The sequence below is a fragment of the Drosophila mojavensis genome, unplaced genomic scaffold, assembly GCF_018153725.1.
Source record: "Drosophila mojavensis isolate 15081-1352.22 unplaced genomic scaffold, ASM1815372v1 contig_80, whole genome shotgun sequence".
Classification (NCBI taxonomy): domain Eukaryota; kingdom Metazoa; phylum Arthropoda; class Insecta; order Diptera; family Drosophilidae; genus Drosophila; species Drosophila mojavensis.
The window spans coordinates 7,668,327-7,682,281 of record NW_025318906.1 but is presented as its reverse complement, the minus strand read 5'-3'; the positions used below and the strand labels follow the sequence as shown (position 1 = coordinate 7,682,281).

At 34.8% G+C, this 13,955-nt stretch overlaps 4 protein-coding genes and 2 long non-coding RNA genes across 26 annotated transcripts in view; 3 read left to right on the top strand and 3 right to left on the bottom strand.

The window, feature by feature from the left end:
- The window catches only part of LOC6579046 (potassium channel subfamily T member 2), a 158,416-nt gene that overhangs the window by 46,580 nt on the left and 97,881 nt on the right, over window positions 1–13,955 (bottom strand). For 3 of the 16 annotated variants that reach the window (XM_044010415.1, XM_044010414.1, XM_044010418.1), the window contains exon 1: window positions 7,766–8,188. The exons of 6 other annotated variants lie outside the window; for them this stretch is intronic. In XM_044010415.1, the coding sequence (XP_043866350.1) occupies window positions 7,766–8,073 (308 nt within the window). In that variant the 5' untranslated portion in view covers window positions 8,074–8,188. Of the gene's footprint in view, window positions 1–7,765; window positions 8,191–13,955 lie in introns of those variants that run through there. 7 more of the 16 variants (XM_044010410.1, XM_044010413.1, XM_032729554.2 and 4 more) reach the window with 6 other exon arrangements.
- Window positions 81–793, top strand: LOC122757642. The gene is made up of 2 exons (XR_006357739.1): window positions 81–460; window positions 526–793. It is a non-coding gene; the product is annotated as an uncharacterized LOC122757642 (long non-coding RNA).
- Window positions 1,020–2,841, bottom strand: LOC26527553. 6 transcript variants are annotated; one of them, XR_006357738.1, is made up of 8 exons: window positions 2,648–2,840; window positions 2,129–2,586; window positions 1,909–2,061; window positions 1,770–1,839; window positions 1,669–1,707; window positions 1,441–1,593; window positions 1,301–1,371; window positions 1,020–1,249 (listed from the first exon to the last, which is right to left on the bottom strand). It is a non-coding gene; the product is annotated as an uncharacterized LOC26527553 (long non-coding RNA). The 6 variants fall into 6 exon arrangements; XR_004364059.2 differs by having other exon boundaries at window positions 2,133–2,586; XR_004364063.2 differs by having other exon boundaries at window positions 1,319–1,371; window positions 1,909–2,586; window positions 2,648–2,841.
- LOC6579047 (beta-mannosyltransferase 4) lies at window positions 3,549–4,447 on the top strand. The gene has a single exon (XM_002004908.4). It carries the CDS (start codon window positions 3,733–3,735, stop codon window positions 4,141–4,143), a length of 411 nt encoding a protein of 136 aa, XP_002004944.3. The 5' UTR covers window positions 3,549–3,732; the 3' UTR covers window positions 4,144–4,447.
- On the bottom strand, window positions 5,140–5,915 carry LOC26527134. The gene has a single exon (XM_015163448.3). The coding sequence runs from the start codon at window positions 5,780–5,782 to the stop codon at window positions 5,660–5,662; it is 123 nt and encodes a 40-aa protein (XP_015018934.1). The 5' UTR covers window positions 5,783–5,915; the 3' UTR covers window positions 5,140–5,659.
- LOC122757641 (salivary glue protein Sgs-3) lies at window positions 11,035–11,608 on the top strand. Its single transcript, XM_044010422.1, has one exon. It carries the CDS (start codon window positions 11,075–11,077, stop codon window positions 11,510–11,512), a length of 438 nt encoding a protein of 145 aa, XP_043866357.1. The 5' UTR covers window positions 11,035–11,074; the 3' UTR covers window positions 11,513–11,608.

The window sequence follows — 13,955 nt, the reverse complement described above, 5'->3', positions numbered from 1 at the left end:
TTACACCTTGGGACCATAAATGTAAAAGTTTTCGTCCAGCTGCTGCTGCTGCTGCGGCTGCGGCTGCTGCTCTGGGAAAACAAGTGGCCAAAACTTTCATTCATTCAGCTCGGGCATACATTTTATTGCCCAGCTTGGCCAGAATTGATTGAGGTCCACGCACAGCGAAGACAATCGAAATTGCTGGTTGATAACGGTCGGCCCTCTGCTGGGATCCAGCCTCCATTCAACTTTAAATCAATGCCCCTCTAGCGGCCTAGTTCACGCTCTCACACCCAGCAGGCTTTCATTCATCACTCCATACACAGCTTCAGACAGACTTCTCATTTGATTTGGCATCTCAAGTTGAAATTAACAAATAAAAATATTTCCATTTCTCCAAATTGATTTGGCCATGCATAATCACTTCATATCCTTTGTGGTCGGCGGCGTCGTCGGCTTTCTAATTGCAAAGCACGGCGTAAGTAATCTATGTAGATTAACATTCATATTCATTGAAGCTCTAACGCTTCTATTTTTCCACAGCGGTTTTGAAATGGCGCCCAGTATGAATGAACCCAGGAGCAAAATCCCGAATCCCGTTTAAAAAGTTTCTCAAGTAATTCCAGACTTTTACTCTTCCCTTTTGTAACCCAAACTTGCAGTTCACAGTTTACCAGGCATCGACTCAATATGCTTGTCGCATTTCTCTTTGGCTTTATCGCGGGCATGATTTTTTGTTGCAAGCAACGGAAATGCCGCCCATAAGTTTACTAATTTATTAACAATAAAAAAAAAAATTATAAAAAATCAATCTTTAATATTATCATAGAGTTGTCTCTAAATATAAGTATATTTCTCTTAAACAAATATAAATGGGAATATGAAACTTCTCTCAAATCTTAAGTGCTTCTCCCTACGCCAATGACATCATTTATTACTCATTAGTTTATTATTATTTTAAATATATTTTGAATTTATTTTTCCTCTCATATTCTCTATTCCAATATAACCCATTGCATTCCAATCATTACCATCACTCAATATTTGATCATTATTTATTGCTTATATACTACATATTTCTAATATTATTGCACTTTATCTAGTTTGTACATATTTGATTTATATGTCTTGATAGGAAATGATTTAGTTTCTTCAATCGGTAATTTTGTAACCTGGTTAGGGTGGACCACAACGTTTGCACAGCATCAAGCCCGTTATTAAACCCAGGCCATATGATATAATGTGACTCATCATGAAGATCTAGTGGCTGAGATTAGATATAAATATATATAAATATATATTTTATTTATAAACTTACAGAAAAAAATGTCCTTACACTAGATAATGTGGTTATGAGCAACGTCGTCTCCCCTCTGAGAAATTTCTTAACTATACAAATATATATGTATGAGACTGAAAGCAAAGTCTACTTATATACAACAAAATGATTTGCTCTACCTCATGTCAATTTTGCATATATTTTCTCGACTTGCTGGAAGCTCAACAATGAACGCCAATTAAATAACCAAGAATGCAGCCCACCAGCAGAGTGACTAGCCAATCCAACTCCATTTTCTTTTCTGTTTATATACCCCTATCTACTTGAATTACCTTTACAAATCCAAAAATTTAGAAAATCAAAAAAAAAAAAAAAAAAAATAGGTTGTGTATAGAACGATACGATACTCACGGAACACTACTTTATACTGATCTGATTCCTTGGGGCTGAGATTAGATATAAATATATATATATTTTTATATAATATATATTTTATTTATAAACTTACAGAAAAAATGTCCTTACACTAGATAATGTGGTTATGAGCAACGTCGTCTCCCCTCTGAGAAATTTCTTAACTATACAAATATATATGTATGAGACAAAAAGCAAAGTCTACTTATATACAACAAAATGATTTGCTCTACCTCATGTCAATTTTTCATCTAGTTTCTCGACTTGCTGGAAGCTCAACATTGAACGCCAATTAAATAACCAAGAATGCAGCCCACCAGCAGAGTGACTAGCCAATCCAACTTCATTTTCTTTTCTGTTTATATACCCCTATCTACTTGAATTACCTTTACAAATCCAAAAATTTAGAAAATCCAAAAAAAAAAATAGGTTGTGTAGAGAACGATACGATACTCACGGAACACTACTTTATACTGATCTGATTCCTTGGGGTTGCTTGGAACGTGACGTCTCAAAGCATGCTACTCAAAAAGCGAAAAATTTGAGAATCAATTTTATATGAGACAGAAAACTCAAGAACTTTCATTAAAGATTCTTGGAATAATTGCAATTTTTATGATATTGGAATTTGATGTAGAGAAGGTCTTTTATAGAACATCGAAAAGCATCTAGTTATAGAAGCACAACATAAGATATATAACTTTAAGAAGAAAGCCCAAGTCATGAATTCCACAACAGTTTTTCAGTGGTTAAAATAATCTCATTTATTTAAGTTAAGGTTCAAGCATTACGATTCACATTCAATTGTGGGAAATCCCAAGAAAATCTACTCAAACCATTTTCCGTAAATTTTATAGGTCTGAATAGTTGTTTGCCAAAAGCTATTATTCAAAGGATTTCTCTTCATGCACCTTTAATGAAATTTATAGAGTTTCAATGTCTATTATAATCTGCATTTAAATCATTTCTTACTTCTCTTTGCGGTTTACGAATGGAGACCGACTACAAAGCCCAATACGCAACCCAACAGCAATGTAACCGCCCAAGTGTAATCCATTTTATAATTTTAATATTATTTAAAAAAAGAAAATGATAACTACGAAATTTTTACGTATAATTTTGTTAGCAGAAGCGTTTAAAATATGAAACTAACTAAATTCAATGCCTACTTGGCAGACACATACTAATATGATTTTCGACAAGCGCTCTTTGTTTTGTATAGAAATTAGCTGACTACTGTGCAAGAGCTTTGATCGTTAAACATCGTTAGGGCACGTGAAATGAGTGTGAGCATGTGTATGTGAATGATAATACCATTTGTATAAAGTTTTTCTATTCAATTTGCTCACTGAGTCTTAATATACGAATGATAGATTATACGATTATCTCTCCCTAAACGACGAACGTCACACGAACAGATCAGCTCAAAACGCTCAATAGAATACAAAAACGAAAAAGCATAAAGCAAGAGCACTGCCTTGGGATGTTTTCGGCTGATCTCCTTAACAGAGTGAGAGCTATGATCATAGAAGAATACTTAAATAGACGTCTCTAATATCCACATGCACCAACTACGTGTTGGATTTCCGAAAGGAAAAAACCTGCGTTTGCATATTGGCAAATCAAAATTTTATTAAAAATATATTTTTGTAAAGAATTTATTTATAAAGGAATATATAGTTGCTCTGTAATCCACCAAAGTTGAAGGGAAATGAATCCATTTTTTTTCAAAGGTTTCGGAAACACCCATCACATAACTGGATCGAGTCCAGTTGAAATTATATATTAGTCAGAGATCATACACTTCCTAATGTACACAGATTGATGTTTGTATTTGGGCCAACTGGGATGACAGCAGGCCGTTTTTCTGTAAAGCTGCTTCTGTCAGGTTTAGTCGACAAAACTATTTTCAGGCAGTCATACACACAGAGTTTTCGTAATACTGTTCAAAATTTCCCTGTTTTTTGCCTATTCGATTTTCTAGTTTTAACTTTTATTTTTCTTCTTCATTTTAAAAATAAACCTTTTTGTTATCACTCTTTGAAACCAGCCCGCGCATGTGTAATAAAGACTGTGGAGCACAGCGGCCCCAATCGGGCTGCCCCAATCCATCATGTAGGCCACCGCCGTCGCTACGTCCGACATGTCGGCCACCGCCGACGCTTTTCTCGAAGCTTAACTGTACGGCCTGCAATCGATTGTTTTTCTTCATTGTGGGCGCTGGCATTGGTCTGGCGATCGATGCAATTAAAGAGAGCGCCAGGAAAGCGCAGGAGGAAGCGAACAAAGATCCCAAACAGAAGGAGAAGGAGAAGAAAGAGAAGGAGAAACAGGAGAAGGCTGAAAAGGAAAAGAAGGAGAAAGAGAAGAAAGAGAAAGAAAAGAAGGCCAAGGAACAACAGGAAAAAGAGAAAAAAGAAAAAGAAAAGAAGGCCAAGGAACAGGAAAAGAAAGAAGCAAAAAAATAACAGATCAACAGCCACAAAATTAAGTTAACTTAGGAACAGTAACGTTTGGGTTTAGTCATCAGATGAAATTGAATTCCAAATTGAAAAATTCCAAAAAATAGATAAGATAGTGGCAGAACGGGATATGCCTTTACGCTAGCTAACTGTGTGACTCCAAATTAATAGTTTACTAAAAAAGTCTAAATTTAAAGTGCATTTTAATTAAAAATAATTATGTGCAAAATAAAAAAAAAAACGCCGCGCAAATTCCCTATTTTTTAAGAGAAAATGTATTAATTTATAATTATAAAAGATTAAACTATTATTCGAAATGGTTTTTTTCTCCTCGTTCGGCTCGACGCACCGAAAACGAATTATAATTATAATAATTCATAAATATTTAATTTCAAAATAAATTGAGATTAAAATTTATGCTAATATTGAAAATAATATTTAATAATATATTAATTGATAAATTTTAAAATAATTAATTAATATTTATGCGAATATTAAAAATAAAATTTAATAATAATATTTAATATTTAAAATTTAATATTTATTAATATTTAATTAAAAAATATATTGCGGTTAGGGTTTATGCGAAAAATAAACATAATATTTTTTAGTTATTTTATTTTAAATACTATGCTCAGTTGCATTCCATTGACAGCTGCAAACACTTCATTAATTTTAAAGTCTGTATTCAAATTAAATTGATATTTATTTAAAAAAAAAAAAAAGTTTTAAGAATGGTTTGCATTGATACGGGAACTTTTTAATCTGAGTATCATTTACAACTGTATAAATAATGAATTAACCATGTATTCGTGTCCCGTTCTTCACAAACGGAGTCCCCACGTAGAGCAAAGGGTAGACACAAATAGCGATTACTCTCTGGATTCGCTGGTTAGTCTTCTGGCTTACTTTTTCTCTTCCTTCTGTCGGTCGGCATTGAGTTCTTTATTTCGCAGGAAAAGTGCACCAAGTCCCACCCCAACCATGAAGAACAGAACATGATTACATGGTTTACAATTCAAGCGCGAGATCAACGATGGCTGTGGTCTGCACATAGATCGTCGCATCTCTGGCATTTTTATTTATACTGGATAAATGATGTTTAAATGTTGTTTCGACTCTAAAGCGTTGAACTGAATATCACATTTTGTTCGATAAACTGTATGTAAATCGTTTGACAGATGTTCATTGCATGGGCGATATGATCGGACCAAACTAATTCCATTTTTATTTTCATTCATTCTCAGATTCCGCACAATTAGCGTTTCAATCATATCGATTATCTGTCCCTTCGAATGCTAATCTACGATTATGTAGAATCCTTTTTCCGTATTTCTTGGAATTTCTTGCGCCATCTTTACGTCTTAGAGCCCAACGTTCGTCCTTCTGTTATGTTGCTTAAATTGTATCTTCACTCATGACTACTTCTCAGGCTCTGGATAGTTTTCACTCGTTACACGCAAGCATCGCTGTGATATTGTCCGAAACTTCTGAGTAAACCAGGCGGCGCAATGTTCGGCCTCTACTTCTTCTTGGCTTTCTTCTCGTCCTCCTTCTTCTTGTCATCGCCGAAGGTCTTGCCATACCAGAGGCTAACCAAAACGCCGGCAATCACTGCTGAGATGCGCTCACAACACATCTGCATCTTTAACTTGGATTTGTATAATAAACTATTGCCGAAATCTGTTCAATTTACTCTATAATTTTGTTGGAATTTATGCAAAAGTTTTGCTGCGTGTAGTCGAGCTGAGTAAACTAAATATGTTTAATGACCCCCTAGCTACTGTGTTCAAGTGTGACAATCAAAAGGCAAAAGCCTACTTTGCATAAGGTTTTCGAAACTCCCCATTCCGACTTTTTCATCAAGTGCTAAACAACTGTCAAATTAAAGACTGGCCCAACAAGATTCACCCTCAAATTGCGGCCTGCTTATGCCTGAGGCCCTGCCCTCAAAGGCACGCTTAAGTATATATCTTTATGTATATATCTATGTTTGTATATCTAACTCTGGCATCAGCTATTTGGCTCTTTTCATTCCTGTCTTTTTTTTTTTTTTTTTTTTTTTTTGGGGTCACATTATAATTTCATTTGACAATTGTGGCACATCAAGATGTCACAAGTTGCGTCTGTCCATGCCATACGTTGAGCGCTACACCAAAAAGACTTCAGTTGAAGAGCTCGAAATTATGCGCTGAATCAAAAATTAATGCCAGAGTCGCTGGTGGGAATACCCTTACTGATATAGGGTTTAGTTGCCGTCAAAATAATATATACATATATATTTCTTCCCTTAATTTAAGCTTTATTTGCAATTTGTTTTAATGTTAAAAAATAAATAAAAAATACTATAAATTACTTTTTTTTTAAGTTTTTTTTTTTTAAATTTTTTAATTTATATTATTATTTATTATTTTTTTAATTATTAAACCAAGCTAAGGAACTATTGCTGGAAGTCACAATGCTTGTTCGACTGTTTTTATATAAGACATCAATTTAATAAAATATAATGTATAATTCTCTCTGATTATGCAGCTTATGCAACTTATTGAGCAGGCTATACCCTTTCAAAAGATTATGAATTAAATGTACGTGTTGCTCATTCTATCAAATTTGATGCCTTATCAATTATTTAAAAATTGAATGTCGCATAAATAATAAATTTATTGACGACACGAGCTAATAAAATGCTTTTAAGAAGTTTTAACAAAAGTTCTGCCATTGAATTAAATCGATTTTAATTTTAAAATGAGTATTTAATTTTTGAGTAAACCTAGAGATATTTAATGCGGAAAAAATTATGAAGAATTTTGAAAATTAATTCGTGTTTAAATAGAAAATAATAAAAAAATTGAATAAAAAATAATAATATTAAAAACATACATTTGTAAATAATTTTAAAATATTTAATAATAAATAATTTAAAATTATTATATTAAATTCAAGTATTTTGTATGTCAACGATTTTTGGGTTAGGGTAAATTAAGTTCGACCATATATATACACATATTTTCTTTGTTATTATAAAGCAAACATATTTTTTATCCGTAATAAAGGCATTGTTTTTTTTTTTTTTTTTTTTTTTTTTTTTTTTTTGAGGTTTTAGCCCAACCTTTGCAAACTTGACCAGCATAAATATAAATTTTCTAACTATTATATTTTCTCTATATGTTTTCCTTTCTAAGAGTATTCGTTGTACGTCTTAGGCTGCTTCAAGTCGCATAACGAATCACGTTAACAGCTTGTTACGTACATTATGCAAAGGAATAACGACTTGGTTATATACTTTATATTATGTTATATAATCCAGGGCACAAATGATGCTTGGCTGTAGACGATTGTCAGCCTTTGTGTGTGTGGGTGTGTGTGTGTATGTGTGGGTGTTTGTGAGTTTGGTTAGCTGCCTCAGGCCCCAGGGCAGAGGTAAAGCAAAACAATCACAGGTCGCACAAGGCAAAAAGTTGTTCAATTGCATACGAGTAACCGACTTGTGTTGTGTGTAGCCAGGTGTGTGTATAAGTCTGTGTGTGTGTGTGTGTTTGAGTTTTGCTGTGCTTCAACAATGTGCTCATAACACACACACACACACACAGCTTGGAGCTGGTTTTGCTGGCACTCAATGTGAACTCACCTTGGTATCTGCAGCGCAATCTCGTCGAGACTGTCGGATGGACTCATTGGGGTCCGTTCGAATAGCCGGGAGGGCGCCAGGGTCAGGTGGCCAGTGGAATCGCTGACACATTTGAAGACCTTGGCGCCGCGCCTTTGCCGCTGCTGTTGACGCTGCTGTTCGACGCGTTTCTTCCGTTTGTTCTCCTCGGCGCGCTGGAGATTATGCAAGCGAAAGAAGAACATTGACATTCTGCAATCGGCGGGGTGGGGATGGACGGCTAACATGAAGGGCGGCGGGGTGGGGTGGCAGATATGACGTAGAGACATGTGATTGGGCAATAGGCAGAGAAAGTTCAGAATGCAATTGTGCAGGCGAAGCAGGCGAATTGTAAAATTTGTTTCATTTTCGATTTGATTTTGATGTTATTTAATAATTTTTTTTTTTTTTTTTTTCCACCAAATTTGGAATTTGTCAGCGCGCACGCATTTTGTTGATTGTTGTTGTTGTTGTTCGCATAATTTGGCATTTCAGTCAGTCAGTGAAGACAAAGCATTTCATTTATTGTTGACGTTGTTGTTGTTGTTGTAATTGTTGTGGTTGGGTTGCATTTGGTTTGAAAGCAACATGAATTATGCAACAGAATTGAGAGCGTAAAGCATTTTTGATTTAAGCTTTGTGCATGAGTTTACAACTCTGTGTGAGAGTGTATGTGTGTGTGTGTGTAAAAGTGTGACTGTGTTTGTGTGTGTGTGTGGCTTGCAATATTTGGAGCTGCTGTCACCCAAAGTCGTTAGTGCACCAACATACATACATGGATACATACACATATACAAATTGCGCATGCAAAAAGCCAAAATGCCAAACGTAAATACAAATCAGATTGGATAAACAGGATTGTTAAGTGTATTAACTTTCAGATACCCAGTTTTATGTATAGAAATAATAAACTTAATAATATTGGAAATAGATATAATAATTTAATATATAATATAGTAATTATTATAAAATAATAAATATAAAACAATTTATATATTATATATATTAATAATATATAGAAATATTTATTTATATTATAAAATTAATTATATAATTTATATAATATAAATAAATATTTTAACAAGCTGCAGTTCCGGTTGATTATAGTTGTGTGTAATCAAAAAAATAAATATTACTATATTTTTCATATATCAATAATGATATAAACAGCTATAAAAATATATATTCCTGGTCTTACTTTTGCTACTTAAGAATTTTTTTCCCATTCAGATTCAATACTTATTGTAACTTATATGCATATAGACATATATAACAAGTTTATAAATATAACAAGTCAAATACATAACTTAGTTTTAAAAATAATATATATAGGTATGATAAAATTGTATAAAATATTCAACAAAAAAGACGAACATGAAGAGTGTCCTTCCTCTCTTATCATAGACTAGAAGGGCGTGGGAGTGATGTACTCAGTTGGTAGGAATCATAGTTTATCAATCAGTCCCCATAAGCCTCATGGCGCCAAATCATAATGGATTGACATCATCAAAAGCAACTCAATTCACATGATTTGTGTGCCACTCTGACTCATTTCAAATCAGTTATACAGGGTATATGAAAGCCAAATCTAAATGACATGTGCGCTTTGGGGCACACATAGAGCGAGCAGCAAAGTAAAATTAACTTCCGGCAGCATCAATCAACTTTAAGCATTTTGCAACAAGAGAGCGATAGAGAAAGAGAGATGGAATGAATGCAAAAGAAAGAGAGGCATAGAGAGAGGCAGCAGTGCATATAGAGCTATAAAGCATCGCTGGACAGCTGCTTACCAAATGTGTGTTGCAGACCGGAAATTGAAATATGAAGAGTTGTGTTTTTTTTTTTCGGGCATCTTTAAAATGCTGAAAAGTTTAGAAGAAACCAAAACGGAAATGAGCGGAAATTCTAGCCCAATGCCCCAATGCAATTTTGTGCGTCATTCAAGGCCAACAAAACAGATACAGCGAGGGAGAGAGACGGTCAGTTAGAGAGAGGGAGTGACAGCATAACAGATGGCAGTAAATCAATTGGCTAAAGAGCCAAAGTGGTGGGACATTGATTGATCTGGCTGCAATCAGGCGTTAAATACGTATTACGTTTGTCGTCAGCAGACAGCGAAGGGGCTTCCGTTCAATTAGACCGCAGTTATTTCAGCCTAATGACACGACTCGACTTCCCCACTTAATGAGCCAGTCGCACATTGAGCTGGAGGATTGTGTCAAAAAGTAAATTAATCGAAATTTACATAAATTTACTCAAGACATTGGCGCGTCTCTGGGCCTCGTCTGTGCCAATACCAATCGAAATACAATGCGGCTCTCCCACAAGTAATTACCAATCGAGTCCCAGACGGCGAGTAAAACAAAAGCGAACGAAAGAGATAGACAAAATGAGACAGTGAGAGAGAGAGAGAGAGAGACAGAATAAAATCAAATAAGTACAACATGAGCTAACCATTGAGATACCCTGCAAAATGGGGTTCGGAAATTATTTGCAGGTTGAAAAAATTAAATAAAATGATTTATTTCTTGTAATATTTTAATTTAATGAATTTAATTAAGTGAGTAACACATCGTTTTTTTTTTTTTTTTTTTTTTTTGTTAGTTTTTTTTTCCTTTTTTTTAAACAAATCTAGCTTCATAATAGTACATCCACTATTTTTTTATTCAATTGATTTTTCTTGTAAAATTAGGATTATATATAATAAGTTTGATTTACTGATTAAAATGAAAAAAACTAAAGTGAAAGCTTTTAAACTATGTAGAATATGTCCATACTTGATCAATTTTCTTGTAATATTTAATCAACTTTAGTAACTCATCATAGCTCTACCGTCTCATATCACAGGGTATATGAAAAAACCAAACACTTTACATCATCATTAGCTTGCAAAGAGAAAGAGAGAGAGAGAGAGAGAGAGAGAGAGAGAGCATCGACACTGTACACACTTTGTTAATTAGGCAAACTCTGTCAGTGTTTAATAGCTTTATAATTTCCCCGAGTTTGCCAAGGCGACGATTTTTTATGGGGTGGCCCGAGCTAAATGATTTCAAGTCTGCAAAATGAAGTAAATTAAGGCCGAATGAACATCCAGCTGGAGCGTGTTTAAATGATCAGTGGAAAACTCTTATTTAAATTAGATTACAGCTAATGTGAGAAAGAAAATAGAATCGATTTGGTCACGCCTCAAGTGCACAGAGAATTAAATTAAATACATTAAAAGAACAATTTCAAGCCAGTCTGGCCAAGAGCTTTGCGAAACCTTTCAGTGTCTTTCCGAACCTGGTCAGAATGAGTGCCAGCTGGATTATATTTGTAATGCTTGGCGCTTCAGTACTATTCCATGGCCAGGCCAAAGTTCGCAGATATCCCGGAGTAGATCTGTGCACCGTAGGCGTGGTAATGTTTGCACGTGTGACGTGCGCACCCTTACAACCAATCTGGGTTATGTACCACGGCCGATGCCGCAAGGGTTATCATTGCTTTCGCGGATTAACGTTAAGGGAGTGTATAAGGCAGTGTTACACGCGGGATATCAGCACTATGAGAACCAAAAAGACAACAACAACAACAACAACAACAACAACAACAACGACGACGACGACGACGACAAGAAGATCTAGAATAACAAGATCAACAACGGAGAGACCAAGTGGAACGCCTTGGTTTGAAGGAACGACGACACGAAGGAGAACGCGCAGAACCCGAACAACTCCAGCACTCAGATAATCGAAAAAAAACTTAAAAGATATGTATATACATATATTCATATATAATCATCAAACGTTACTGCACCCAAATAAATTTCACGCATTTGCATACAGATTAATTTGATTCAATCGAGCAACAGTGAGTATATGACATTTGTAATATACCTTGGATGAGAAAATAGAAAAGCGTTATTCCCGTTTCGGTTGTCATGGGCCAACGAGTTATCCAATTAAGTGAATCCATCCACGCTATAAAACAGCTAGTGATAACAGAAAAATAAAAACAAAACAAGTTTACATATTACACTTTATACTAATAATTGGCAGAAGAGGAAGAGGAGAGGAGCCAATTGGTCGTTCATTTAGAAATAATTGAATTGCAAATACAAATTGATACAAATTGCTGAGCTACATACTGTGGTCGTAATTAAGCTTGAATGGGGTATAAAAAAGAAGAGAGAGAGAGAAAGAGACAAAGAAGGGAAAAGAGAGAGAGAGAGAGGGAACAAATAGAGGAAGGAGGAATTTTGTTAGAGGAAAAACAACAGATCTGAACGAAAAGGAATGGACAGACGTATATAAAGAGGTATATAAGGAGAAAGAGAGACAAAGAGAGAGGGAGAGAGATAGAGATAGAGAAAAAACGAGAGCAAAGAGAAAGAAAAGAGGGAAAAAAAAAGGAAACACGAGAGAGAACATCCGAGCTAAGGAGAAATAGAGAGAATGAAGGAAATATATATCGATTTCATAATGGAATTCATGAAACATGAATCATGAATCCGTCAAGGTATATTAAAATTATGCAGCAAAATATTGGATTCATTATCTATATTATATAATATACATTCAACCGTTCAGAGTGGAACAAACATAACGAACAGGCAGAACGAAGGGCGTAAACAAATCGAATCGCCTGTTGATTGCGATCAAACGTAATACCTGTTACATCGTATATATTCTCCAGTTTGTGAAAAGGTAAAACGCCGACAAATTCGCTTCCGCACAACGCGCAAAATTAGCAAAACTGTTAAATAAACCTAAACGCAGCTTATCAAACGCACGCAGCCGATTCTCCATTCGCCTCGCAGTGGGCTGCGTGCCGATGCCTTAAATGATTTCACGCCCATTGCGGGGAAAAAAGAAACAGAAAAACAAACAATGGCAACATTTTCAGCATTCCAACGAGCCCAAAGCGAACAATGGACAGGAGCACAAATGAAGAGAGGGAAAGAAAGAAAGAAGCAAAAAAAAAAAAAAAAACCGTGGAGCCCAATAATCATTAGGGCACAAAAAACTTGGTCAAAAGCAAAGAATTGCGACCCGCTGGCTTTTGTCATGCATTGGGGTTGAGTGCGTTCAAGCGCACACAACTACACACACACTCATACACACACACACACATTGGTGGCTATTGCCAGTGCGAATATAAAGCAAAATGCCGAAATAAACACTTGTGCGAGCTTGAACGCTGCCTCCTGCTGTTAGCTGTTGTTAGCTGGCCACAAAAGGCCATATTTTCCAGCTCAACAGTGGCGTTTAGGCCACGTTTCAGTGCTCTGTGTGTGTTTGTGGGCGTGCGTGTGCTTGCACTTGTGCGCCTGTACCGGACACAGGTCATTTCACTGTCCTTATGATGGGGCGTGCCGTAACAAAACCCACCATGTCTGCCGCCCAGACCAGCCGAAAAATGAAGATGCGCCATAAAAATGTAGACAATTTTTACGACGCGGCACAACATGAGAAGGGCCACTTTATTTCTTCATTAAAAATCCAGCATTGATTGCCCACACACACACACACACACACACTTACACACACATAGAGAGCAAGCACATACCTTAGCACACTTTGGCTGGAACAATAACAATTTGATGGCCTTTAATTGTGAACAGACATGATTCCTTCTGATTTAGCTGTTACACGCACTCACACACACACAATCACACATACACAGGCCCAAAAACTGTAAAATAAATAAATTGTTAATTTATAATTCAATCAATAATATTTTATATGTCCAAACTTATGCTGGAAATGGTCGAATAAAATAAAATGTACATAAGAATATAAATAAAATAAATCAATTTACATTCATCCGAGCACAATTGCGCGTGGAGCTGTAAAAAGTCTAGGAATTAAATATACATATATTTATATTTATATACATATATTTATATTTATCAATAATATATAATGGCATAGAGCAGGCCAATAGCTCTGTGGGGTATATATGTATATAAAATATTATATACCCTAGAAACATATTTGTATTTTAAATATTTATTTATTATTATTAGTACTATTATTATTATTATTATTATTATTATTATTATTATTATTATTATTATTATTTTTATTTTTATTATTATTATTTATTTTTTTATTTTTTTTCATTACATACCCTGGAAACATATTTGTATATTTTAAATATTTATTTATTACTATTATTTTTTTCATTTATT

Coding starts and splice junctions, on each gene's coding strand:
- LOC6579047 (XM_002004908.4), top strand. CDS start 3,733: ATGTGTAATAAAGACTGTGGAGCACAGCGGCCCCAATCGGGCTGCCCC.
- LOC26527134 (XM_015163448.3), bottom strand. CDS start 5,782: ATGCAGATGTGTTGTGAGCGCATCTCAGCAGTGATTGCCGGCGTTTTG.
- LOC122757641 (XM_044010422.1), top strand. CDS start 11,075: ATGAGTGCCAGCTGGATTATATTTGTAATGCTTGGCGCTTCAGTACTA.